At 47.4% G+C, this 27,212-nt stretch overlaps 1 protein-coding gene across 1 annotated transcript in view; it reads right to left on the minus strand.

The window, feature by feature from the left end:
* Positions 1–27,212, minus strand: part of NEK5 (NIMA related kinase 5) — a 372,187-nt gene that overhangs the window by 84,037 nt on the left and 260,938 nt on the right. The window contains exon 19 of the mRNA XM_078657268.1: positions 14,427–14,553. Coding sequence (XP_078513394.1) covers positions 14,427–14,553 — 127 coding nt within the window. The remainder of the gene's footprint in view (positions 1–14,426; positions 14,554–27,212) is intronic.

Below are 27,212 nucleotides of genomic sequence, written 5' to 3' on the forward strand. Positions count from 1 at the left end.
CGACCTAAACGAACTTAAATCCCTAGTCCACTCACCTCATGCAATTGTGGTAAGAGGCCCACTAGAAACGTCTCAAATATTCATTAAAAAGGTGTGCAATTAATTTGTCATGCTTCTAAAACTAATGGGTGTTTTTTGCCTTTCTATCATAATTGAAGTAAATATTGTGTTTGACTGCTGTACAATCTACTGTTTAAATATTCTGAGTGACTAAACCTGAGTTTCTAGTAATACAATTGTTAAAATTGAAAATGGTTGGTACCGGTGCATCACTGGAAGGGCACGTATATTCTGGAACGGGACCTGACATTGCAGATCCCTTGCACAACTGAATGTTCACGGTCGTGTCACACAGCTTGCTGTGCGCACGCGTTAACAATGACTGCTTTATTTCCAGAAGGGTTGGAAAGAGGGTTTGTTTATCGAGTCTTTTGTATCTATGCATGTATGTATGTTGTTTGCAGTGGTCTTTGTGCTTGGTTTGTGGAGGTGCGGTGCCCCAGTTCGCCTGCCCCCAGCTCACGGAGTTTGACAGGGAAACCTCAGTGGTGTGCGCGGCTGTCAGTCAGCACCGCTCGCTGCCTGGAGGGATCGCCCGGCCTGAGTGTAAACAATGCCTGATCAGCTGATGGCTGCTCTCCTTCAGGCTGATTCATTTGTTGTCAAACGGGCAGCTTCCTGCCAGAGAGGAGGGCGGGAGATCCTGCAGGAAGTGAAGGCGCACTAACAGATGTCTTGTCGATCAGAGCTGTTCGCTCGGCTGCTGCATCTGTTGACTAGGCCGGGCTGAGCGTGTCCAAGATGTTTTTAATCTTTCGCCTTGGCTGCGTTTGCTTTGAGACACGCCAGACTTAAAAGCGACCTTCACGGGCGCATAAAATGAAAAAGAATAGAGGGTACCCCGCCCCGAAACTTCATTCCGTTTCACGCCTGTCTGTTTTTTTTGTGGAACTTGTTGGAAGCACTGTAATTTGTATTATGCAATACATCTTAATTGGCGTGCCTTGTTTGTAGTATCATTTGAATAAACAAGTTTATAGATGTTAGCAAAATATGCGCAGACAACATGAAATAGCTAAACCGTGTGTTTTTTTTTTGTTTTGTTTACATTGTGTCTATCAGAGTATTCATAAAATAATGGCTAAACTGCGTATAAATGTTATGGGTTAACCATTCTTGTCTCAATAAGCCATGTCATTAAATCACCACCGCCTGTTTCCAAGCGCCTAGTGTAGGTGTATTTGTCCATCCACCCCTTCAATTGATAAATATTAAACGTACCTCAAAGACGAATGCTTGAAATGCATATAAAAGTTGCAGGGTACTTTTTTGCTACAGAGACATACTCTTCCTTTCAAATTAAAGGAGGGGCAGACACTCGATAAAGGCGGATGACTGCTCCACAAAAACACTGCAATCGACCTAGAAACTCAAGACGTAGTTGTGAAGGACACCAGTCAAGTCGCCAATTATGATTAGCTAAAAGTAGGTTATGTTCAGACTTCTAGTTTCGGTTTTCTCCATTTGCTCGCATGGGCCTACAAGTTCCAGAATGCGGAATGATGTAGACAAATTGTGGATTGGTTAACGGGCTAGTTTGTACACAACAGATGTATTTCTGAATATTTGCAGAAACTTAAGTGACTATTTTAAGTAGCATAATATATGCATGAAAAGTGCTCGTATTGGTTGACCCTGTACTCAGCTACACTATTTCCGTTGACAACCAGTGCTGTAGCGCGCCTAGTTGAATTCGCAACTAAATTGTTTCTTTTATTTTAACTTAGGTTATAGTTGAAATGTAATAGTACTGTGCACTTTCAGATGTTGGTATTCAAGAGGTGGAATGCGAAAGCATAAATATATTTTTAAATTTCCTTTTTTTGCTGCGTTTTCTAGTTTGTGTTTTTAAACATAAATTCATGTCATTGTAATACATGTGTTGTGTGTTACTCTGTTCAGGTCTGGCAGTTCGGATTGGACTTTACAAAACTGATTGCGCCTGTCTGGTTTCCGGCTACAGTGGCATAGTAGGAGAAAAATGATGGACTGGGGAACAACTCTAAGGGACAGCCAATGGCTGAGACACATTTATTAGTTCCTTCCTGTACCTGGTTCTTTATTCTATGTTTAGGACTTTATCTCGAATAACTGTAAATGCTGTTGTTATTTCATCTTTACAAAGAGTGGCACAGTAGTGCTAGGGAATGCCCAATGGAATTGCAGATTGTGAAGAGGCATAGTAATCCTCTTTTGCCAGTAGTGGAGCAGCTGTTTAAAGGTTAGCCTTTCTGTCCCAAAGAATATCCCACGTCGCTAACTCCAAAACACGCGTATATTGTGGAAATGGTTTTGATTTAAAATTCTAATTTGTGAAATCAGAGCAAATTAAGTGTCCATTAATTTCTCTAGTTTGTAAGATGGTTCATCCTTTTTAGGTTTCGTAACCTGGCGAGGGGCGAAGCCCCTCCCAGATCGAAATCTGTTGTTTTTAATAGTGAGGTTAGGACAGCCTCTGTTTCCAATTGGCTAGCTCCATAAATGGAGGCTAGCCATTGGGAGGCAGAGGCTGTCAATCGCGTTTTCTCTCGAAAACGCGATTCGGGGGCGTTTCTGGTGCTTTTTTTAAGCCCCGCCCCTTTGTCCCGGGCCGCGCTGCCATTGGCTGCCGGCCCGGGACACCCCGTGACGTCATTCCAGGGCCGCGCTGTGATTGGCTGCCGGCCCGGGACACCCCCGTGACGTCAGCCAATCACAGCGCGGCCCGGGACCTGACTTGTTTTTTTAGCCGTCTCTCTCCCGCTTGCCCACTGTCCGTGCCTCCTCCCTCCCTCCCTCCCACTTATAGATACACTTGTTAGGATCATATTTACATACTGTGATAGAATAGATAAATAAACAGAGGCCCATAGGCATCTAATGAAATAACTTATATGAGTAGGGTGTCAGCCCCCCTCAATCAATAACCTAATTTATTACACCATCTTACCAAGAAGCGTTCGGATAGTGTAGTAATAATGTTGAAATGTGTTGGTCATGGTTATGATGAAAACATAACAGCCCTACCAAGAGGTTTTGTTAAAAGGAAGGTCACGGCATAATGGTCTCTGAAAGTACTTTTCAAAAGAGGCAGCCTAACAATTCGCGTTATTTAAGGCCAGAAGGCACCATTCAGGTATGGCCGCCACGTTAACCTACTTGGACGAATCTAGCGAACGCGACGGAAAAGGAACTCTGCTCTCGGAAGTGACAGGCCCGCCCCATCCTCACGAGCCACCGTAGCCAATCGGGAAACGCTACGGAAGCCGGCAAGACGGCGGCCCCGCAACGCTAGCCTACAGTCGGGCCAATAATGTCCGCGATAATGGGGAGCAGGAGGGCTCAAAGAACAGCGCTAGGAACCGGGGAGGCGTACAACGCGTGGAGGGCAAACTCCGTGCTAGCGTGGAGAAGGGGGACTACTATGAAGCGCACCAGATGTACCGCACCCTGTTCTTCAGGTAAGGCAGCTGGCGTCCTGCAACCAAAGCCTGGTCTTCCAGGGCTTTCTTTGCTCTTTAGTGGAGCAACTCACTGTCGCCAGGCCCGCCCCCTCACTCGCAATGGCCTGTTTTGCGGCTTTAGCGTTGATGTGACTTTTTGATAGGTCAGAAAGAATGTCAGTTTGAGGAAGGCCCGATTTTTTCCTCATATAGAAAGTGTCAGTTGCTTTCGCGTCCTTTAAGTCAATGGCCTACCTGTCATTGGCCTTGCTCAGTGTCACTTACGCACTGAATGCCGTGCCCTAACAGTACCGTAGACGTGTCCATATGCTTCTGTCAGCTGGGGTTTAACGCAATGTGCAATATAATATGTAAAGTTTTGGTAGGGAATGGGAGCGGAAATGCAGGTCGCCCAGCACTGACCTTTTAACCAAACCACTAAGTCAACTGTATGTTGACTTTTAATTTTAATTTTAATCCAGACCTGCAATGTTATAAACAACTCGTGTGTCCTAGAAGGTATTCTCTTGTTTGCCCAATAAAATAGATTCCTTGCGTGTGTTAACTCTGACACGAGACCGATTGAATAGTATGTGTATGTAGCTTGTCTTGGGTAAGGTTTCACTTGTGTGTACTTCTAACGCATAGAAAAGTCATTCTGTTCATCTCCATTTTTTGCCCCAAGTTATTTTAAATAGAACCAACCTTATAAAGCTAATTAATTCATTACCAGGTCTTGGAGGAATAATTCCCACGGATCTGTATAGGGTTGGCTTTATACCCGGCCCTGAGGTAGGCAGTTGAGTCCGCTATAACATGGTGGTCAACCCTTTTTTGGCAGAAGAGATATTGTCACATAATGCCACATTGGAATGCTGGGGGATCTTGGTAGTAGAAGGGGCCCCGGGGCCATACCCTTTAGTATTCAGAACATCGTTTATTGCCAAAGTTTAAGCTATTGGCATTGTAAATGGCAATGCCTTTTATTTAGGTTTTAAAACAAAAACAAAAATGAAAGGCATTATTTGCAATGTCAATAGCGCAAACTCGCGTAAATACGAAACCTATTGCATTGCAGATGCTTGTTATTTAGTGCCTAGGTCATGTAATGAGGGTGTAAGGATATTTATGGTGCATGGCTCTAAAAGACTGCAAATGAGTCCGGAGGTGTACAATCTTGCTGCTTTCAACTGCAGTACTGCGGCTGTCCGCGGCCCCCCTCAGGGGGCCAATCCAGCAGGGCAGCACTTTAGTGTCATTTTGGCACGGCCCACCGCCGCTCTAGTCGTTGGGGGCTCCTGCAGGAGCTCACTAATCAGGCCGCCACTGTGGCGTCCTTCCAGTGCGCCAGGTGGGGGGGAAAGGCATATTTGCCTCCCCCGCCCCTCCTGGCAGTCTCTGTTCACCAGCCTAGCAGACGAGAGGGGTCGTTTGTCGTCTTGTCGTCGTGATCCTTAGGCTTGGTTGTGCCTCGTGCGCAACATTGGTCTCAGTGAGTGCAGCATAGCCAACCCCGCCCTCCCTGGGTCAGTCCCAGGTTGTACAGGGGCCATCGCACGGGCTGACATGGAAGGGGGGTGCGAGCTCGTTGCAAGCATGACGGTCTGGGATGCGGGGGCTTACCCCCTGTGCAAGCGAGTGCCACTCGGGGGCTGGGCCGTGCTGGGTCTGTTGCGGTGTCCTCCGGTGCTGCCCCCGGTGTTCGCGGCATTGTGGGGGGCGACCCAGTGAGACCAGTAGCCCCCCCACTCCCGACTGGATGTAGAGTTAGCTCCCTCTGTATCCGTGGTGCTTTGCTCTCTTGTCGTATGGGGTTCGAGTGGCCTATCCACAGCACAGTTTTCTTGCTGTGGCTGCGATCTGCCCAGAGAAGTAGAATTGATTGGTCAGTCTGCAGTGGCGTGACACCTGGGGACGGGGCCACAGTTGCGATTCTGTGCGAAGTGCCTTTTCGCTTCCCGCCCGGCCTCTTCGGCTCCTCGGGGGCCCTGGGTCTGGCACTGGTCCTTTGCGGGCATGGTTGACCCCGGATCGTGCAGCGCGAGTACTCCCCCCCCCCGCAACCGCTGGTGTGTGGGCTGAGTGCATGTTTGTCGCAGCGGTCTGCACACCGTCAGTTCATGCGTCACGTTCGTGGTCGCCTGCAGGGTGTTTGGAGGTGAGTCCCCCGCCTCCCCCCAAGGGTTGACTCCGGATCGTGCAGCGCGAGTACTCCCCCCCCCCCACCCCCCGCAACCGCTGGTGTGTGGGCTGAGTGCATGTTTGTTGCAGCGGTCTGCACACCGTCAGTTCATGCGTCACGTTTATGGTCGCCTGCAGGGTGTTTGGAGGGGAGTCCCCCGCCTCCCCCAAGGGTGCCACGATGTCGGCGTGGGGCTCTACATCGAATGCCACCCTTTGTTCCCCTCGGGGCATGCAGGCGGGCCCCATGTCTGGCACAGGTTCTGTTGCGGGCGTTTTAACCCCCTAAATTTCGGTGCGGTCGAGCGATTGCGGTAGTGTTGGCGAGGGGGCATTGAGTGGTGTGGGGGTTGTTTCATGTTTCCTTTGTTTAGTGGATGCACAGTGTCTGAGGGAGAAGGCGGTGCAGGGGGAATTACTTCCCTCGTGGTCAGCTCAGGCTTCACTGGAATGCGAGCAGTTGCAAGTCCGCTCATCCTCCAGAGACATAGTTTCGACCCTACGGGTCACAGTGGGGGTTGCGCACCCGAGGCGGCGTGGGCGCCTGGCATGCTTTCATCTGCCTGCGGGCATTTAGATGAACACTGGGTGGGCGGGGCATTGAAGTGAGAAGAGGCACCACACAAACACCGGCGCTGCCTTCTCCCCAGGACAGTATCCCTTGAGAGTTTTGAATTATTACCCGATATGTGAGCATTTGTTTTTGTTTACAGCTTTGATTAATGATATTTTACGTTTAGACAAAGGTTGACCCGCCACCTGTCAACCCCCCCTCAAGTAAGCTTCTGATTTCTGTAAATGGGACAGCAGATGCCGCCTCATCCCGAGGTCATATCGGCGGTGAGCACGGTGCCGGGCGGTGGGGGCAGCGGCAAGGTTGCAGAGGAGTTGCAGGGTGGGTCCAGACCAGCGCGAGCAGCCTTGAAGTTGCCCGGGCTCCATGTTGTTGGTGAAGGGGACATGGGGAGGGGAGCTGTACTCTCATATCCTCAGAGCATGCACCGCGATGACCACAGGGGCACTGGCAATCTGCGTATGTCGGTTGGTTTTCGGTAAGTGGGTCAGGGGACATTACACCCTGTATCTCCTGCCCTCAGTCTGATGGATGTTACCTCCGTGGGTGAGCTTGTGTCCATGGAGGGAGTTGCTCCGGACCCCGGACTTCCCTAGCACCCGCAGGCCTTGGGTTGGGTGTTGTGTCAAGGTGCCATTGGTTTTGGTAGTTCGAAGGGCCGCGGCCTGTCGGCAGTAGTGAATGTAGCTTGACACAGTGGCAGTATCGCAGACACTGATGTCTAACTGGGGCGTGATTATTGCTTGGTGAAATCTTTCGCGTGCTTTGTCTGTGTGTGAGACCTACTAGCCCGCGTGCCTCCTGCCTCCAGGTACCATGGGGTTGTGCATCACCATGCACTAAGGGAATGAAAGATAAGGAGCACCTCGGCCTCAGTAATTTTAAGCATAGTGAATGCGGGCCAGGAGGGGCCTTTGCTTGCCCCGAGCAGCTGCCCGGAGAGCGGGTCGGGTGTTGCGGCTGCCGGTGTTCCTTGACTCGTTTGTGTAATGTTTAGGCCAGGCCGGCGGCTCCGGCATCGGAGTGCTGCCCACTTCCCTGGTTGGTGGGGGGATAAGAGAGCAGTTTGTTGTGGCACCGGGACCGATGGGTCTGTGACTGTTAACCGCTGAATTTGTGCCCAATAAGTCCGGTTGGGTATCATATGCTTTTTCTCTAGCTCTTCTCCTGTGCTGCATGTTTAGCAGTGCCTGCTTTTAGTTTGTGATTCTGGCCAGGCCTATGGGATGTTGGCGAGGTGCCTTCCTTCTCTATCATTGTGGCATGAGGTGGATGTGTTCCTTTGGGCCCGGTGAGAGTCCCTTCTGGCCTTATGGGCTGGCTCTTAGATTCTCACTCTAATGAGAGAGGGATGCAGGGATCAATTTCGCTCTCCTGGGCACAGATTTCCTGGTGGATACACTCAGTCTTTCTTCCATCTGAGGTCAGCAATTAGAGTCCTTTGAGTTTGGGACAAGAACCACTGGTCATGTTGCGCCAAGTCGCCAACGGGTTACGTGCGCTCCTCATGTTGTGTTACTGTCTGGAGTTAGAGATAGGGAGACCCGGCATGGAGCACCAAGAAAGTGCAGAGCTGCCTTCTAAGAAGGATGCCTCACTGTGTCTGTCGAAGAGTTAGAGGAGGGTGCGTGGCACACCGTGCGGTCATACAGCACATAAATTAAGTCTCATGTGGTCATCACTAGTAAAGAGGAGTTGGCGACCATGGTAAGATGCTGAACTTTAAGGCGGAAGCATGCTCCTGGGCATGGGCCGGGGGAACTGTGCCTACTGTCATAAAACAGCCCTTGCCAGCGTGCTGCTTGCGTGTTCGCGGGTGCCGGGCTCGAACTAGTTCCGTTTTGCGTTTCCCAACATCTAGTTCACGTTATGGTCTGGTGGCTGAGGCATATTTGGTTTGTGAGGCAAGCTCGTGCTCACTGAGGTGGTTGGTACACACCTCCTTGTGTGTGCCACTGGTTTGGGCTTGAAATCTGCTTGGAAGCATTATCAATATTCACCCAACTAAACCATAGTTCTTAGTTACGCATGTAACCAACAACCAATGACAATGTCAATAGCTCCGGCTTGCTGTAGGGGTAATGTTACAGGTGAGAAAGTGTGGCAATTGGTTACTAATGCTAAATTACAGCATCAAGTTTACCGATGTAATTTGACCGAGGGGTTTCTGGTGCGCTGCACGTCACTTAATTGTCACACCAACGCTTGTGACAGTCTGCCACAAATTGGTGCTGTCTGTGTATTTTAGAGATGATCATAACAGGCATTGATTAATTCAATTTACATTAAAATCACTATACCCGGCTGCCCAAGCCATCCTTATAGCTTTGAGGGCTTGGAATAGGTGGACTTGTCACGTTTGCACAAGTGTCAGGGTTAGTAGTTGTGGTGTTATTAGGATTGGCAGCAAGGTATGGTGCAGAAGGAAGAAGCTGCCGGACGTGAGTCAAGGCATATAGTGTCACAAGTGTCAGGTTTTCTGTTACAGCCCCCATAATGTTCGTGAGCTGCTGCTGTGTTCCCATGTGGACAACACAAGTCACTATCGGTTCTTGGTTCATTGCGGGCCAGTTGTTCTGAACAGATCTTTGGACCTGCATAAGCCACACCTATACCTCCTCCATTCTGGCCCACGCTGAGACCATTCTGCTCTGACTCCACTTTTGGCCTGACTGATGCAATAAAGCCTTTCACTTGTTTAATCTCATTGGACACATGGTGGCACGTTTATTGCCATGTGTGTTCCTGTCTTAGCATAAGGGCCTACGATTGTTTCGGCTGGTTTTTTCTTGAAGGGTCGGGATATTGTTTAGCAGATTATCTTGTAGGTAGGTATACCATGCATCCTTTTGCGGCAGGTGCTGGAACAATTAACTGACAGATGGTAACACTGCCTACATTTACATAAGTTGGATCGCAACATCACCATCTTTTCTTACACTTGGGGCCATTGGCATTATTGGGATGCAGCAGCAATGTTCACAGAACTTTGGGCCGGCATTAGCAAATGTGTCACATTTACTAAATGTAAAAAATGTTCTAGTATCTTGCAAGAATGCGCAAGCTGTGTGACCGCGAGTTGGGGCAGGTTAGCATCCCCACCTTGCATACAGCGTTCCAACAGCCCGATAGTGGATAGAAAATGGATACGCCTTCCCAAATTCGGCACCAGAACACAAGGTTAGTCAGGGCCAACTTGTCTGTTGGGCGACATGTGCAGGAGAAGGCTCACTACACTTCTTGCACAGTCATACCAGTTCGGATTTGAAGCATTGCCTTATATATCCATGGGCACACAGGAAGGCCAGACAAGCAGCCAGGGGGTTACAGAGCAGGTGCACTCTGCTCTTAGCATAGTAGGTCAGGCTGCATCACCCCACCTAGGAAGCAGGCACTTCTTTGAGTGCTGGTTGGACCAAGACAGGACAGCAAGTAATAATTGAGCTAGATTAACTGCCAGTGAATATCCTTTTACCGGGGAGCTATTGAGCGCAGTAGGTGCCATTCCTTGCATCGCATCCCAGGTTGGGGGGGCTACCCTGTCAAATCCTAGGGTGGACTAGGAGGGTATGGAATTGGTGCTTAGGAAACCATGACGGAGCAGGGGAGATGCTGGCAGTTGGCCCAGCACTTCCCCCTGTCCCCCCAACCAGTGGTATTATAAGTATCCACAATTTTCACCACGTGAACTACACATGAGAAGGCTGTGGATACAATTTCACCGGTCCGCTGAGCACAGCGGGCTGTTCCGTTTAAGGGAAAACTACAGCAGAGACTGGCAGGGGGCTGTCCCCCAACTCATCCTGGCCATCTACTTTCCTGTGCACAACAACTGCACACTGGGAGTCCAATCTCCTGTGCATAGTTCATTCAGACACGCAGTATCATTTCAATTAAACAATCGCTGTAGTCACAAGTGGCAAGCATGAGATTCCCCTTAGGTCAACTGGTCACATCATCAGGAATGAAGTTGTCTGTGGAGTCTGGGTGCGTTCACCACAGATCAAACTGAACAGTTCGCAGTCTGGCAAGAAAGGAGGAATGTTGAATTGATTGCCCACTTAGCATTAGTACTATTGCACAGGGGGATGGAGGGTGATTCCAGGGACATGGGTGGTGTGGAGTCAACGCTAGATGGTCAGCTTACCCCAGGACCAAGGGCAGGTGACATGATCCTGCAGTTAGGCTTAAAGGCTCGCCTGGTTAGTAATAGTTGCCTCGCTGGGTGGTGACGCTGTCAGCCAACATAGTGTGCTGCCGTCCCAAGAAATGGGGAAACAAGGAGTCAAGCACTAAAGGCTACTATGTAAGAACATGTGGCATGGCCAGTTATCAACAAAAAGTACAATTTAAATGAGCATGTAAGTTTCCACCGTTGGGGCTTGCCATGGGGTGGGCAGTGTGAAAGCCCCTGCCTCTCCCCCCCCCGCCGACAATACTCGAGGATGAGGGTAAAGTAGGACTTAGTCAATCCCTAATGTTAGGCACCATATCTCACAGTGCGCACTGTATGAAATTGGACAGATTATCTTAATTGGTATGTCTAGGGGGTTTCACCAGAGGGAGTTGAGCTGGCAAAATTCCCATAAGGAATAAGGGATGCATGGCAAGGGCAGGAGGGCACCCTTGATCATTGGCACATACTTCTAGTAACAAGTGGGCTGCTGCTGTCCCATAGATGGGGAATCCAGGTGTTGTAGTGTGGCTCACTGGTTAGAGGCAGCAGGCCTGAGAGCAGAAGTCAGCCCGGGATCAGGGTTCAATTCCCGACGCGGCAGGGTCGTGGACCTTGGTCAGCGGACTTGATAATTCTCGCTTCGGTGCTTACTCTAATCAGGGGTTCCACTCGGCAACTCTGGGCATTAGCTTGCCTAATCTCCACAACGGCCCCACCAATTCCGGGGATGCCTGGCTCCACCTTGGGGACTCCCAGCAAGGGACCATCCCACAGGGAAAGCCAGGACGGGTTCCCCAGAGTTATACAGCGCCGGGACGCCCCGTTGCTGGGGCAGCTGTGCGCTTTACAAGTATACTACATTTACATTTACACATTTACACGATGCACGAAGGAGGGCATCTTGGTGAGATCAGCATAAAAGATGGGGCAATGTGGGCCTTGGTGTCTACAATTGTCCCACCCAGAGTTGGCACGGGGCTAGGTCATGTAAGGCAGTACAACTTTTCCAGCAGGAGGGTGATTAGTTCTTGGCACAGGGTCACAGGCCAGAAAGGCCTTTGGTTTCATCAGACACTAGCTGATTCAGGCTGCGTCAAGGGCTATTGTAATATAGATGGGGGTCATCTATCACCCTTAGGGAGGGATCTCTTCCCTTTGAGGTGCCGGAGGTCTGGAAACTAGCATTTGCAGGTGATAAATGTGCTGATTTGGTGAGATCAGCAACTACATGGGTCTATGTGAGCGCTGGTGGTCTGAGAAGATCCCCCACAGAGGTGGCACTTAGCTAAGTCAGAGGAGGCCGTTGAACATCCCTGTATGGGTGAACTGTTCATGGCGTAAATTCACAGACCGGAGGGGTCTGGGTTCATCAGACATGAGCTGATTCAGGCTAAGGTTATGGGCTACTTAATACAGATGGGGTCCATTGTCACCATTGCGATCCAGGCGTATGCCTAGGTTAGGTTGACAAACATGGGGTGCATTTGTCACAGGTGAGCATGGACACTTTCCACTGGACAGGCAAGAGGCCCTAGAAAGCAGGTTGCAGGTCAGAAATGATCTGTTTTGGTGGGGGCTCTGGCGGCGACGGGGGCCGCCTCCAGAGCTGTGGCGGAGTTACAGGGCGATCTGGAAGCAGACGGGTACAGTAAGGGTACCTCTGCGGCAGACCAGTACAGTAAGTGTACCTCTGCGCGGCACAGTAGGGGTGCCAGAGTCAAAGACCAGGAGCCTCAGGGCAGGCTCCTGGAAAACCGCGAAGGCGCCCTGTTAGTCCTTCGGCCGATTGGGGGCCTGACCAACGGGGTGTTTGCCCTGCAACGGTCCACCCTGAAAAGGGCGCGAGTACCAACGTGTCACGTGATCCGGAAGAGGATCACCAAAGGTGTAGCACAGCCTGGGTGTCGTCCCACAGTGTGTGCTGGCTCATCAGGCGGACGGGGCAGCATAGGTTGGCACAGCTGCCCGCCCTTGGATCGCCTGTAAGATAACCCACATATTGCATACTTTTGTATGGAATAAACCTGCAGCAATATTTTCCCATAGCAAAGTTGTCTTGTGTATTTATTCATTCTTGCATGCTCAGACAGGGGGTGGGAGAAGTTGCCGGTAATGGCACTATGTCAGGTCACATCATTCTCACGAACACTGACAGGCTGTGCAGCGTGAGTCGGACGAGAAGCGAGTTATCCTTGTGATTCGGGAACTCTGCTTCCGAGCATGACTCGGGCTCGTGCCGTCAGGAAACCCGAATATAGCCGGGAAGAAATTTTACTGGGCTGACGATTATTCAATACTACCGGTAAGAGGATTCTGCTTCGGAATTCACGGTCTGTTAGGGGTGCTGGTAGCACCAACTCTTTCATTCAAGAAGGATGTTCCATCTTCAATCAGACCTCCCTTTGTTAGCCATACTTTGGTGCCTAACCTGGCTCTCCTCCCCCTTTGGCGAGATCAGCTGTATGGAGGACTCATGCGGGGAGAAGTTATCGGGCACAAGGCATGAGAAGCTGAAACTGCTAAACAATCCCTCTCTCCCATAGAAGACAGTGTGGATGTGCATACTTGTCTCCTCCGTTGGCTAGTCTTTGTTGACGACTCATGCGGAGGAGATTTACTGTTCTGTAAATTACTGCTCCACTTTACCTCCTCCGTTGGTGAGACCGATCCTATTGGTTCATGCGGAGGGAGGTGATTATCAAAAGGTCAGGAAAGAATATAAAAACATTCCTGGATGTAAAGGGAGTGAAGGAACTCTCATTATACTGCTGTATCAGTGATATTGGTATTCACAAGGATGACATTCTAGGAATACGGTCTTAAGTGGATATTTGAAAAGGGGCTCATTATTGGATGTGTTGGAAGTTACCGCCTCGGCGCCCATTCATCCTGATCTGTTCACGGTACTCTGTTTTGTTTCTCATGGAGCTACACTAAGGACAGATTTATCAAGCAGTGGCAATTCTTTTGTTCATTTAACAAGGGGGCAGAAGGGGGTGATTGGAAGCCTGATGCTTCTGTCCTTTGTGGTTCATCCCGACCCGTTAATGAGGGTAGGTGTGTCGGTTAAAGTGTTTCATATTAATTCTAGAGTATACAGGCCTTTTTCATGGAAGGAGGTGTTTGTTTATAATCTCAATGTTTTCCCCCCTTTGCAGCATCTGTGTTGGAAACTTGAATACACCCTCTCCCCTCCCCTGTTACTGGGTTGATTATTTTCTTTTACAGGTAGTTATTATGTGTCTCTAACCTCACTTGCTGGTATTGATAGTTACTGCCATGAATAAGAGTATATTACAAGTCTCTCTCCCTCCATTCACAGATCTCCCCCCCGCAGTTCCCAATAATTCCTTCCCCCGCTTGACCATACCAAAAGTCTGCGCTATTACAATAATCCAGACTTGGGGCTGTTGAGAGGTGGACCCCTCTGAGCATCGGCACGACCCTGAGGATACACCTTTAACAGGACAAATATCTTGATGTGTAGCTGAAAAGAAATAGAAGCACAGTTTGCAGAAGAAGTAAGTGTGCATGTAGGCTTCCTTCACACATTTTCCTCTATGCATTGGGAAAGGGTACTTGGGGATTGCAGAGGAAATGTATCCATAATAAGGAGTAATTAAGAATGGTGCTTCATATGGACATTGGCCAAAAAGATCATTTACACATCAAAAGAAGGGAATGTATGCTATGAAATGGGATTACACAAGGAATATTGCCATCAATAGGTGGAAAAGGTATGTGTGTAACTGTCTGAATTTTAATAAGCTTAATACATGTGACATACATCTAACCACCTCCATGACACAGTTACATTAACTTTAATTGGAATGATTCAAGAGTACTTGTGTGCATGCTGATTAGTTAAATTATATTTCATCATTAATGTAATACTGGCGGATCCAGGTTCCATTTGGTGCCATATCATCTTAACATTGGTTTACACAGTCTGAAAGTAGGAATGAACGTAACAGGTTTATTATAAATAAGTGCATTTCTGGTACATAACTACCTGTGTCATGGCAACCAATTTCCATTAAAGCTTTGTCTCTGAGATCTTCACACACTTTCCCCCAGTTTGTTTCCTGAAATTTCTGGCCATGATCAAATGTCAAGGTCTGATTAAACAACTCCACTTCCTACAGAAAAAGAGAAAGTATATAGGGGTTTTATTAAAGGAGGTTCAATAGTTCGGGAAACCCAGCAAGACAAAGAAAAATACTTTTACTAGTATTTGCAAATCCCCATGCTTTACATTCCTGCTTGCTTTCTCCACCCTACTTAGGTCAGGAAGAAAGCCGAGACTAAAACATTACCATGGTGTTCCTTTCCAGCCAAAGAGCCATTTGACCATAAAGTGATCTCACACTATGATTACAACTGCTGTCCCTAATTTGCTCTTTTTCTAATATTATGTGCTGTAGAGAGTTGGATTTAGAGATGTTTTTAAAGCAAATATGGTGGTTCTGGTGGCAACCAGTTTGAAAGGGGGACTGTGGTTGCACAATTATACATAAGTATAATATCCATTCTATTAGCATAGTGCACTGACCTCTTCCATCTTGAAGAAGTACTGCAGCAAGGCTACCACAATTGGTGCTGGATATTGAGTCAAATGTGATTGGTATATTTAATGGAAATGGTTTTGAAATGCTGCTACGATGAATCACTAAAAAGCCTTGGTGTTACAATAGACAAAGTAGTGTTTGATGCTTATATAAGTTTTATCCCAAGATGAAGGCTTGCATGTCTCCATGATTTGGATCTTTTTGTTAAAAACTTAGTTGCTGCTTAATCTTTTAGCAGATGCTCATGTACACTCAAAGACTGGTAATGTCACTGCAAAATACCAGCCCAACCCTCTGAAAATTGAATCAACTTTTACCAGCCTCTGATTGGCACTCGCCTTCCAATGACATTTTGTACGGCAATCCAACACAGTGGACTTGGCCCCTTGCCCGTTTCTTGTAAAAATGCAAGGTCTGTCTGAAGCCCAGCACATCCAATGTCCTAATTCCACTAGAGGTACGGACACTTGGAAATAACATATTGTTGGACTTGGCCCTTCTGGCAGGTTCACCCCTAAACTTTTTGCTTTTAATTGTGACTTGGTGTTAGTGATTTTGGGCTTCTGCACACTTTACCACTGTGTCCCAGGGTAAAGTGCGTGCGCGTAGTGAGGTTGGCCTGCCCTCCCATAGGAATGCATGGGGAATGTATGGGTCCATGGTAGTTCCTGATGCGTGGGGAGTGCATGGGCGAGTTTGGTATGTGCGGACTCGTGTGATTAAATGCTGTGTGATGATGTGTGCGCGTTATTGTGTCTAATGTGGAAGTGCCACTTCTAGAAGTTGGCATGTCTTTGTAATTTATGTGAGTTGGCTGTCTGGCTTGTGATTGGCTGGAGCTGGCTGGTGAGCCTGGCTCCAGGAGTCAGGATGGGTCCGCCCCCTGTGGTGCGACTGATGACCCTAGCCTGGCCAGTGAATAGTGAGAGGGGCTGAGCACATCAGAGTGCTCCAAAACCAGCTGCGACTGGTTTTTCCCCCACCCTGCACCCTCAGACAAAGGAAATGTGTATATAAAAAGGAGCTGTGACCCCATGAAAAGGTTCTGTTCCTGATCCAAGCTTGAGGGGGGCCTGCTGCTGCTGGGCGACAGGAGGACCGCCACTGGGGACTGCCTCCCTGCCTGGAGGGCCCTGTGAGCTGGCCCCTGGGCCCAGCCTTCGCCCCCCCCTACCTTTCTAAAGGACTTGCCCTGGACTTTTGTGCATCAAGCGCCTGGGAAACGCTTTATTTCCACTTTTCAGGGGGAGCGCCCGGAGCTGCAATTTCAGGCCTGAGGGATTCCCCCGGCGTGGGGATCCCTCTACACTTCGATACTCGGTGTGGGTGCCCACCCCGCTAAGTTGCCGCTTTTTTAGGTCCCTGGAGGGTGCCCACCCCGCCAGGGACTCTGTGCCGATATTTGTACCATTCTAGCAGGTGCCACCCCGCTTTATGGGATAATTCGAGGGAACCCACCCCTCATCTTCTGCCGTTTTAAAATCACCACCGCGGCCCGGTTCGCTTTTAAAATTCACCCCGGGCCGCTACCAGAGCGAGACCGGAAGTCAGGCAGCCCTCCTCGAGACAGAGGCTGGGCCTAACCCGGAAACCGGAAGAGGAACACGGCCGGAGCTCACCCGGGAGAGGAGAAGCTCCCGAGTGCGCCCGCCCGCTGGCCACAGAGACCGGAGTACCTGTGCCGGTGATCCGGCGGAGCTCCCCTGCAGGAGGGAGAGCCCCGCGACTGTCCGGCCAGAGGAGATGCCGCCGAGAAGCAGCGCCGAAGAAAGCCCGGTGAGTGAGGGCTCCTCCTCCTTTTTCCGCAAGAAAGAGCCGGTGAGTGGGGGCCCGTAGTGTTCTTTTAGGGAGAGGAGGGCGTCGGGGCACATTGCCGGTGCCCGCCCCTCCCCCAGTAGTGCCATCCTCATTTTGGAAGCCGCAACTTCCATGTAGGAGTACCAGAGCGGGACTCCAATGACGGGGGCATTTCTTTGAGCCCACGAGAGGCTCCCAGGGGCATTTCTGTCTTAAAGCCCACGAGGCTCCACCGGGCATTTTGTTTCTCGAGCCCAGAAGGCTCCAACGACCCCGGGGGCATTTCTGGTGGTAGAGCGGCCCAAGCTAGCAGCGGGCCGCTCCCCCAGTGGTGGCAGCATTGTTCTTTCGAGCCTACGTGGCTCCACCGTTATGAGGGGCCTTTTTGTCATTTAGGAGCCCAGAGGAGGCTCAGAAGGCACGCTGGTGCCCATACGCAATTCCACAGCTGCTACGTTTAGGCCCCTGTCGCATCTCCTTTGTCTGCCTGCACAGCCAGCCCTGACATTTTGTACACAGGGCGTTTCAGCCCCAGAGAGGCCAGGTTGGCCTGGGGACAGGTTATATGTTTTTGCCCCATGTGATCTTTGCACAATGTGATTACCTGCCTAATGTGATTTCTGCATCATGTGTAATGCTTTTTGCCCTATACCTCTGAATGTCTGTTTATGCTTAGGAGGTTGTTTTACCTAGTGAGTTCATGGTTCCCTGCGTGATATTTTCCTGAGGTGGTTAGGGTTGCGTAGGTGGTACTTACCTTTTACCAGTAATTACTGGTTGTGTGCTACATTTGCTATTTTGGAGCTACAGGTATTATATGTGCTATGTGCTAAGTGTTATTCCTACAAAGTGCTAATTCCACCAAGTGCTAGTTCTAAAAGTGCTTATTCCTGACAGTGGTCCATGTGGCCCTGTCCCATGTATATAATCCCCTGTAAATTCTGCCCGTGCCTATGGCACATTGTAAAGTGTGTGTTTCTTATCTAATGTGTTTGGTATAATACAAAGGCTATTTTTATATATAACCTTGTGTGGAGTTTCCTTTGTGGTGGGCCTTGGGTGTGGTTGCTGGGTGCGCACGCAAACGCTTAACTTACAAAGCCTCCGGGATTAGCCTTACGGCTCGTGTCACGTTACCTAGAGGGTGAGCAGGGTTTATCCTTGGTGTGTAACTCCCTTGCCCTGACTAGAGTGGTGGTTTCTGCCTGGCTTTGGCGCAAGCCTTAGCCAGCTGGAAATCCCATTTCTAACACATATGAAGAGGACTGTTTATTTCATGTGATAGTAGGAGGTGTCTGTAAACAAAACAGCTTTGTATGTTGCTATTACCAAACCGTGTGACAGTGTGCATTATTAATTTGGGTGAAACGTCTCACCAATTGGTGGTCAAGTATCTAGCTAGGTCAAAACACAGTTCCAATCAGAAAACCTGGGGTCAGCAGTGGCACAGGCAGTAGGCTTTCCCCCCCAGATGAATGTGCGGTAAGCACCAAAACAATATTAAAATCAAGAAATAATCAGAATTCAGAAACCAATACTTGGAAAAGAGACATATTTAATAAACATGACACGTATATGGTCATCGATGTAATGCAATGGAGCAGAGATTTTGTAAGCCTCTGTCCTTCTTCAGGCAGACAGTCAGCAGGAATCTTCTTCTTGTCCCTCTTGTCTCCTCAAAGTCTAGTTTTCGTTTGAGGAGCTGGTGTTAGGAAGACCTTTTGAAGAGGTTACCAAGCAGAGACTTGTGATAACTCGTACTCCAAAATTAAGAAACTGCCCGCAGTGAAACAACCATTGTTGCAGTACTTCCTTTTGCTGTATTGAAAACAATCCCAGAAAAACGTATTCGGGGTGTCTTCCACAATGGCAGGACCCTTGTCGCTCAACAGGAACTGTTTTAGGGAAATGAGGAAGCATTCATGTGACGGATGTCACTGTTGGTTAAGCCTTATAGGTAGAGCTGAGTCTCTTCTGCCTATTGGTGTTTCTATGTAAAGGTTGAAGATGACAAGTGACAGAATGGAATCTTGAGGCACACTGCAAGTCCCTGAATGTATTCCCCTCAGGAGACATTGAGCTGGATGTGCTTGAGACTGTAGAGCAGGAAAATTTGAACCATTTCATGATAGTGTCATGGAAGCCAATTTTTGTGAAGAGGATGTTGAAAAGGGTTTGATGGTTGACTTTGTTGAATGCAGAGGAGAGGTCAAGGAGAACATGCAAGCATGGATCACCATTGTGTGTGAAGAGGAGAACATTAGCTGGAGTGAGGGAAGAGGTGGCTATATACAGCAGAACCGTCATATTCATAAGAGGTGGGTTTGAGTAAATTGAGCTGTGCTGATACGTCTGGTAGATTGGGTGAAGTTCTTGGATTCACTTCTTGGTAGGGCAGATACAATGACGGCTAGCATTTTGGTATCATCAATATGTTGCTTTGTGATGGTATCTGTTGGTTGTGTTAATTTCAATGTGATGCTCTATCCATGTATCTGGTATCTGATACAGAGTTGAGGTAATAGCGAATGTCTTTAAAGAAAGCGCTGATTCTGTTGGTGGCTATAAAGGGGGCAGAAGTATGATGTTTTCGCTGTGATGATGAATTGCCAAAATGTAATCCATAGTGTTTTCAAACTGCTGGGGGCCTTTCTTGAACTAGATATCATGTTACCACTTCTCACATGTATTAATATTATATTTGTTGTTCTTGAATACCTAGGAGTACCATGAGTGTGAATGCTTGGGTATCGTGGACTATATATTAATCGGAGCTTGGGTATCCAAAATGGTTTGGAATGTATAGTTTATTGTGTTGTGTTGGGTAAGGACACAGGAGTGGAGTCTGATGTGGTAGTTAATGAGGTCAAGATCAGCTGAGGTTCATCAATATGATAGTCTTCTTTAATGAGCAAAATTGCTTTTTTGGATGACTTTTATTATAACCAGTGGAAGCTTTTGTATGACAGAATTCAAATGAGATAACTGATTAGTCCACACAATTTAGAGGTATTGGTGGGCACCAGGCAAAGATTTGACCTGGCAGAGCAGACCACATCTAAAGTGTGTTTTTTGTGTAGGTTGGAGTAGAAATGCTGTGTTTGGTAACTGTGGTGTCAAGGAATTATGGTATTTGGGAGGATATATCCTACAAGGTGGAGATATTCTGGAATGTCTGTGGTGTCTAGGAAATATGGTACTTGGAAAGAATATATCCTGCAAGGTGGAGATATATTCTGAGAAGATGCTACGAGACAGGTAGAGAGAGGCTTTGGTCCTAAGGTTGCAGATCTTCATTCTAAAAGCTGTTCTAGCTTCAGGTCTGTAGACAACAGTAATGTTTCAAGGAAGTGGGGATGAGGTGATCCGAAATCCCAGACTGAGGACTTTTCTTGAATGATATATACTCAGGTGATTCAGGGAGAGGCTTGGAGGTCTCATCAGTTTAGTGTGTAAAGTTAGCATAATGAATAATGTTTGGTGATGACATATGGACATAAAACAAGTATAAAGGTGAAGGCGAGCCAGGTTTTGTGAGGGAAAGAGCATCATTTTTGTGTGATATTACATTTCTGGTGTCAGCTGTGTCTTTATCTGTGAAAAGGGTGTTGATGAGCTTACGATGTAATATGTGCTTGATGAGTCAGTTATAGATTGTGGCAAGAGAAATGTAATTGAGTCTGAAACAGTTGACTTGTGTGTATGCAGTGTGTATATGGTGTTTGTGAGCATGTGATGTGCAAATAGTGCAGTTAGAAGGCACATGATGGTTCTTTAGCTGATGATGAACGCTGGTGGTGCACACAGTGGGGTTCTGGCAATATGCACTACCTGCCCAATCAAGATTAAGATCTTTGCTCTAGTAAACTTATAAGATAAGGAAATTATGTAGACTCTTCACCAGGGTAGCAGTGGTTCAGGCTGTCTTATCTTTGGTCACTTCTCACATTGACTATGCCAATTCACTTAATTTTGGTCTTCCTTTGTATCTAGTCAAAAGGCTGCAACTGGTACAAAATCGGGCCGCCAGACTTATTTTCCATTAGCCCAGATGACAACATGCTTCCCCCTTTATGAGGAAGCTACATTGGCTCCCCATAACACAACGTTGTGCTTTCAAAACCGGGTGCCTCATTTTTAAATCTCTGCATGGCGCCTGTCCGAAATTTGATTCCAACCTTATCCAGAGATATAGACCTGCCCACAATTTGCGCTCAGCCCACCTGAACCTCCTGATCAGACCGTCCTACAAACTGAAGAGACGAGGCGATGGTAGATTTGCGGTGTTGGCCCCTCACTCTGGGACACCCTCCCCTTTGACATCAGTTCCTGTGCAGACTTTTTGACATTCAGGAGACTTCTTAAGATCTGGCTGTTTATCGAGGCATATGAATAACCTACCAGGACCCAGGCTACTGCTATATTTACCACTATGTGAGCTCTACAAATAATTTAAACATAACACATACTTGCATTTATCCAAGGACAGCCAGGCAAAGATTCCCATGGAGATGCAGTAGATGTGTAGTAGGAGAGTGCGTCCTCGTGTGATCCTCACTTGTGCTATCGACCATCTCACAACTTTTGTGCAGAAGATGGAATGTGGAATTCAGGTTTCTAGTTTTCTCTTCTGCTAGCTTCTGTCTCAGTGAATTTCGCATGTTGATAAGACCATCAGGGGCTAATAGTACTGAAATGGGAGGAGGGATTAGGGGGCAAGGTGGGTGTATATCAAGAGGACAATGAAGTTCTCAGCAAAAGAGTAGGTGTTGCCCCTCCCCAAAGGGGTCCTGCAGGGAGTCACTCAGCATAGTGATACGATGATCCCAGATTCAGGGGTACAGGAGTTATGTGGGAATGGGTTGCATGTCAATAGATGCCGACAATCAAACTCTCTAGCGAAAGGGTTTATAGAACATGAAGGGAGCTTGGGAGGCTTGGAAGTGTAAATGGAAGCTGGAGGGGTGCTGGAGTGGTGGAAATGCTTATAGAAGGACACCAGTTATGTTTTGTGGTTGTTAACAAGTATTAATTGGGATAAAAGCACAGCATGTACGGGTGATGATCAAATGCACATGAAGAGAGAAAAGTGTTGCAGAGCTCCTGCATCTGCTGCACCAATGTCCGCTGCACCCTTGGAAATGCAGGGGCAAAGAATAGGGAAGATAGAGGATTATCCAAATAGGTGAAATAAAGCAGTAATTCGGGTTGAGTGGGTTTGTATGGCATGGTGCCACTACACCTACTAACATAAAAGAAAGGTACGCTTCAGTAACTCTAGTTGCAAGGGATACATGAGAAAGAGCGAGAGGTAAGTTGGGAGTGATGGGTTAGCGAAGAAGGGTGCTAGTTGGTGGTGTTGCTATTGCTATTGCATATTTTGTAGTTATCCAGGGGGATAAGTGTAAAATTGATGGTATTGCGCAGTGGGGTAGACAATGTGTGATGGCCTCTAGTGCAACAAAGGAAGTAGGATCTTTGGCTTAATTACAAAATCTAAAATGAAGCGATAATCAGGGTTTAATGATTTCCTGAGTCCTTAGTGCCCTGCTACATAGATTGAAAGTACGTTCCTGGAAGTATGCAAACAAATGGGTGTTAATAGGTGAGCAGGAGAAGGAGTGTTTTGTTCAGATGTTGACAATGTAAGTGTGTAGTGGTGTAACCAGGTTGTTATGGGCTGTGTGAAACTAAGTAAATAGGCTCCTGTTAGAAAGTTGCAAGAAAGCAGTAATGTGGATTGTATGCATTGTTGGGGGCACTGTGCTACCGCACCTGTTGCACACAAAGTAGCCATGGACAAGTAAGTGTAGCTGTGGAGGCTAGGGATGGAAAAGGAAGTGGGATAGGCATGTTTGTTGTGAGTGGGGTTTGCTGGGGGGTAGGTGTTCTTGTATGAGAAAGGCAGGATGCATGAAAGAGCAACGTTTATATTTTTGAAAGTACTGGAAGGGCATAAAGGATGGAGTAAGATTGGTATAGAACATTATGCAGCAAATGATGAAAGTAAACTGAAAGAGCATAAGCAAACACGTGAATCTTTTTAAAATGTAATTGAAAGCGATGGCAGCCAATGGGCTAAAAGAACATTAAGAGAGGTTGTGAAACTTGGAAAAGGAAAGACAGATCGGTGGGATGAGGGGTTACAGAAGGCCAATGATTGTGGTTATGGTTGTTTTCATGTAACACAAATCAAAAAAGCACAACAAGAGGGGTTCAAGAGCTAAAGTACACATGAGAGAGAACTCTGCAGCAGCACCACTGCACCTGCTGCTCAAATAAACGCTATGCTCTTGGAAATGGGGGGACAAAGTCTAGGAATGGGAGATAAACATGAACTAGTTGAAATAAAGCCGTAGTGTATGGTTAATGGATTTGTGTGGGGTGCAGTGCCACTGCACTTGCTGCGCAAATGTAGCTATGCTCCAGAATGGATAGTTGCAAAAGCCTTGGAAAGAAGAGGAAGACAAGAGGTGTGTTTTGGGTAGGAGTGCAGCGAAGAAGGCTGATAGGTGGTAGTGGCGGTGTTGTTATAGCCGAAAGGAGATATTTTGTTGTTAACAACAGAGCTAAGTACAAAATGTATTGTATTCTTAGAAGGGTAAGCAGTGTGTGATACCCCTACTGCAAGGAAGGAAATAGGCTACTTGGGTCTAGTTTAAATTTTAAAAAACCTATTCGTTAATTTGGGGTCAACGCAATGGGTCCCTGAAGCATCCGTGGCCTGGTGCCACTGCACCTGCTGAACCAATGGAAAGTACTCCCGTGGAAGTGCAGGTGCAATTGGCAGTGACATGAGATCAAGAGTCTTGGTGAGGCACCATAGAAGAGCAGTAAATGGGGTTCATGTTGTTTTAGATGTAAATGTCCGAGTAGTTTTCAGTTTTAAAAGCTAGCAGCCACGATATATTATTTAATTAGGCATGAACTGGCATATTCAGTGTGCCATAGGCTAAGGTTCAAGTAGGGAAATGTGCAGCTATGCACCTGGTGGAACTGGCAAATAAAGCAGGAATCAGGGAAGATTGTATTTTAGGGGTACGGTATTGAAGTTACGGCCCAGTAAGCATTATTTGTAGGGTAGGGGCGGGAAAGGAAGACGGAGAGTCATTTTTATGGGGGGGCTGGGGGGAGTGGGGCCATCAAGAACCTATCTTGCTAGGTGGGTTTGTAAGTAAAGGACACAAGGTGCAAGGGCACAGTTTGTATTTCAGAATGGACTGAAGGGCATGGTATTTTGCATAACTGAACCAATGGTGAAAGGGTAGCAGGGTGCTAAAAATCACAACTTGTGTGGATCATGATGAAAAGCACACAGGAGAGAGAGTATTGGCCCGGCGCCACTGCACCTACCGTACCAATGCAAGCCATGACCCTGTAAATGTGGGGGTAAAGGCTTGGAACAAGAGAGGAATATGTAGATGGGTGAAATTAAGCATTAATCTGGTTTCAATGGTTTTGTGTGGTGTATTGTTAAGCAATGGTTTAGTCATAAGTAGTTCCTGAAGGGAGACAAAATGGAGAGGTGAGTTGGGGGTGGGTGGTCACCAAAGATGGATAATAGGTGGTGGCAGTGGTGATGGTTTAACTAAAGGGCTGGTATGAAACATCACACATGACAGTTAACGGAGCCACAAACAAAATGTTTGGAAGTGCGTAGTGGGGCAGCCAGTGCATGATAGCGCCTAGTGCAAGGAAGGAAACAAGCTTCTTGGCTCCTGTTTAAAATTTAAAATGAAGCACTAGTCTGAGTTCAATGGGTCCCTGAGGGCTCAGTGTCCTGGTGGCACGAATTGGAAGTATTCCCCGGGAAGGCTAGGGAGAGGGAGAAGCGTGCCGAGGGGCCTTAAAAGAGCAGTGATGTGGGGCAGTTGTTGTTACAAAAGGACATGTAGATGTAGTTTGTAGGCCCCAATGCAAGCAGCCACAAAATATTTAAAAAGTGGGCAGCAGAGTAGGCAGTGTGTCATGGGTTGTAGTGCAAGTAAGAAAATGGTCTCTGGGTCTCCTGCTTCATTGCAAAATAAAGCCTTTATGTGTGTCGAATGGTTTTTGAGGTCATGGTGCTACTGCACCTGCATCACGTGATGATGGTAAGGCTTAGTAAGTTTAGATGAGTTAGGCAAGGGAAAGGAAAAGACAGAGAGGTAATTTTGGTGTAGGGGGCTGACAGCAGCATATGTTGCTAGTTGTTATTGTAGGAAACAGATAGGGTGTGTGAAAGAACATAGTTTGTATTTTCGAAAGTAGTTGAGGAGGCATAAAGGGTGGAGTGTGAGTAGTATTGAACATGATTAAAAAATGAGGAAAATAAAGTCTAGGAGCAGCATGTAGATGTCTAAAAAATGCAATTACATGCATTGATGGCTATAGGTTTAAAATAAAATAAAAGGTGATCGTGAAGCTTTGAGCTTTGCAGCAGTTAAATAAAGGAAAAATAAAATGAGAATAGTTATTATCATTTTATTTTTTCTCTGCTGCGACAGCTTTGAAGATGTGGCGGGCTGGGGGCTACTCTGCTGACAGAGCAGGGGAGGATAGGTTTGCACTCCACATTCATGCGCACTTTTCATGTTCCCCACCCAGGCTGCATTACAGCCTGGGTGGAGAACATGCCCAGGCTCCCATTCCCTGGCTGAGCGCCAAACCACAGCTCGTAGACCAATCACAACGCTGCATTGGAGCCTGAGAGTGCTTCCTGTTCCTGGGATATCGGCCTGGAGAGACGACGGCGGGACGACAGAGGAGAGATGCTGCGAAGGGGTACGTTTTTTTCTGCGTATCCCTTGCCTTAACTGGTTCAGAAACATCACTGCGCTTGAACTGCATGAAGCAGATGAAAAAGTGCACCCAAACATATACAGTACTGTAGAGTTCCTTACCTGTAAACTAGGTCTTAAATATCTGTTACATGGATTCTTCTCCTGTTTGTTTGTAGATAAGAATTGGACTTGATTAACAATTGATGTAAATGTAAATGTTTTTGTACTTGTATAGCGCACAGCTACCCGCAGTGGGTTTCCCGGCGCTTGTACGAATACCGCAAGGGAACCCTTCCTGGCTTTCCCTGTGAAGTGTCCACTCCTGGGCACCCCCATGGTGCAGACCAGGCATCCCTCGCATTGTGGGGGCCGTTGTGGAGACTAAGCAAGCTATTGCCCAGAGTTGCAGCGCGGGACCCATGATCAGAATAGGCACTGAGGCGAGAATATCCGGTCAGGGGAATTAATGAGCCCGAGACCCGCCGAGGCGGGAATCGAACCCTGGTCCCTGGCCAGAGCTCTGCATCGAGGTCTGCCTGCTCTAACCATTGAGCCACACTTCTCCACATTGAGCCACACTTCTCCACATCCCAATTGGATAAATCCCAATCCTTTAAAGGTGAAGTCATCAACACACATATAAAAGGACTACTGGCAGCTATTAATAGGGTTAAGCACTGAAACACTGCCTCAAAGGCCTTAGTGATAAAACTCAAAATGTTTGCTTGGGGCTTACGACTTATAGTAGGGTTTCTATAGCACTCCCTTCAATTTCTGGAGGGAATGCTAAATCCAGTGGTGAGTCAACAATTGGATCTGTATCCCGATTTAGCATTTCCTACATAAATTATAAGATTTCAATTGCCACATAAATCAAGCCCTTGGTCTCAAAAGTGGATGTGTTAAAGTATCTCTGATATGTATCAGTGCCTGCTTTCAAACATGAACAGTCTTTATGGGGCCTGACTCATTACGCATTTGTGTTGTGCTCCTATAAGTAAGTATGTCGTGCAGAAAGCCATTTTGTGGGCTCAAACCCCACTATTTGCAAAATCATAGGGTTTATGTCCACACAAGGGCATTTTCTATGTACCATACCCCTTTTGCTATTTGGAAAAACCTATATGAATCTCAAAAGAGGTTTAGTGATTCATTCCAAATTCTTAAAAGGAGTGGTATAAAAGGGGGATTCTCTACTAAGTGCGAATCACAACGAGATGTGTCAATGGTAAGTGACTGCATTTGCAAACCATTGAAAAGTTACCAGCTCCTCAAAGCAGATGGTAACTTATTTCCAAAGAGGAAGCTGTCCCCATTGGACAGGGATGTGTCATGGACAAAATGCCTAGTAGGTAGGTCTGAAGAGTCCCATTGTCGCGAGATAGGGTCCAGTAGCCATAGTATCACACTTTATGTAATCTTATACATGAACATTGTCCACTGTCTCATGCAGAGGAAACCCCCAAAAAGGGATAAAAAAACTCATTGGCAATCTTATTAGCCTTAATTGAAGATGTAGAGCAATAATTAATAGATTAGATAAGCACCAACCTCCTCCTGACACCAGGAAGGAGAAAAGAGCCATGCAAAATCCAGAGGTAGAATGCACCAGCAAAAGTGACTACAAATAGCAAACAAATCAAGGGGTAAATTGAAAGTCAAAGCAAATAT

Source organism: Lissotriton helveticus, chromosome 8 (genome assembly GCF_964261635.1).
Source record: "Lissotriton helveticus chromosome 8, aLisHel1.1, whole genome shotgun sequence".
Lineage (NCBI taxonomy): Eukaryota > Metazoa > Chordata > Amphibia > Caudata > Salamandridae > Lissotriton > Lissotriton helveticus.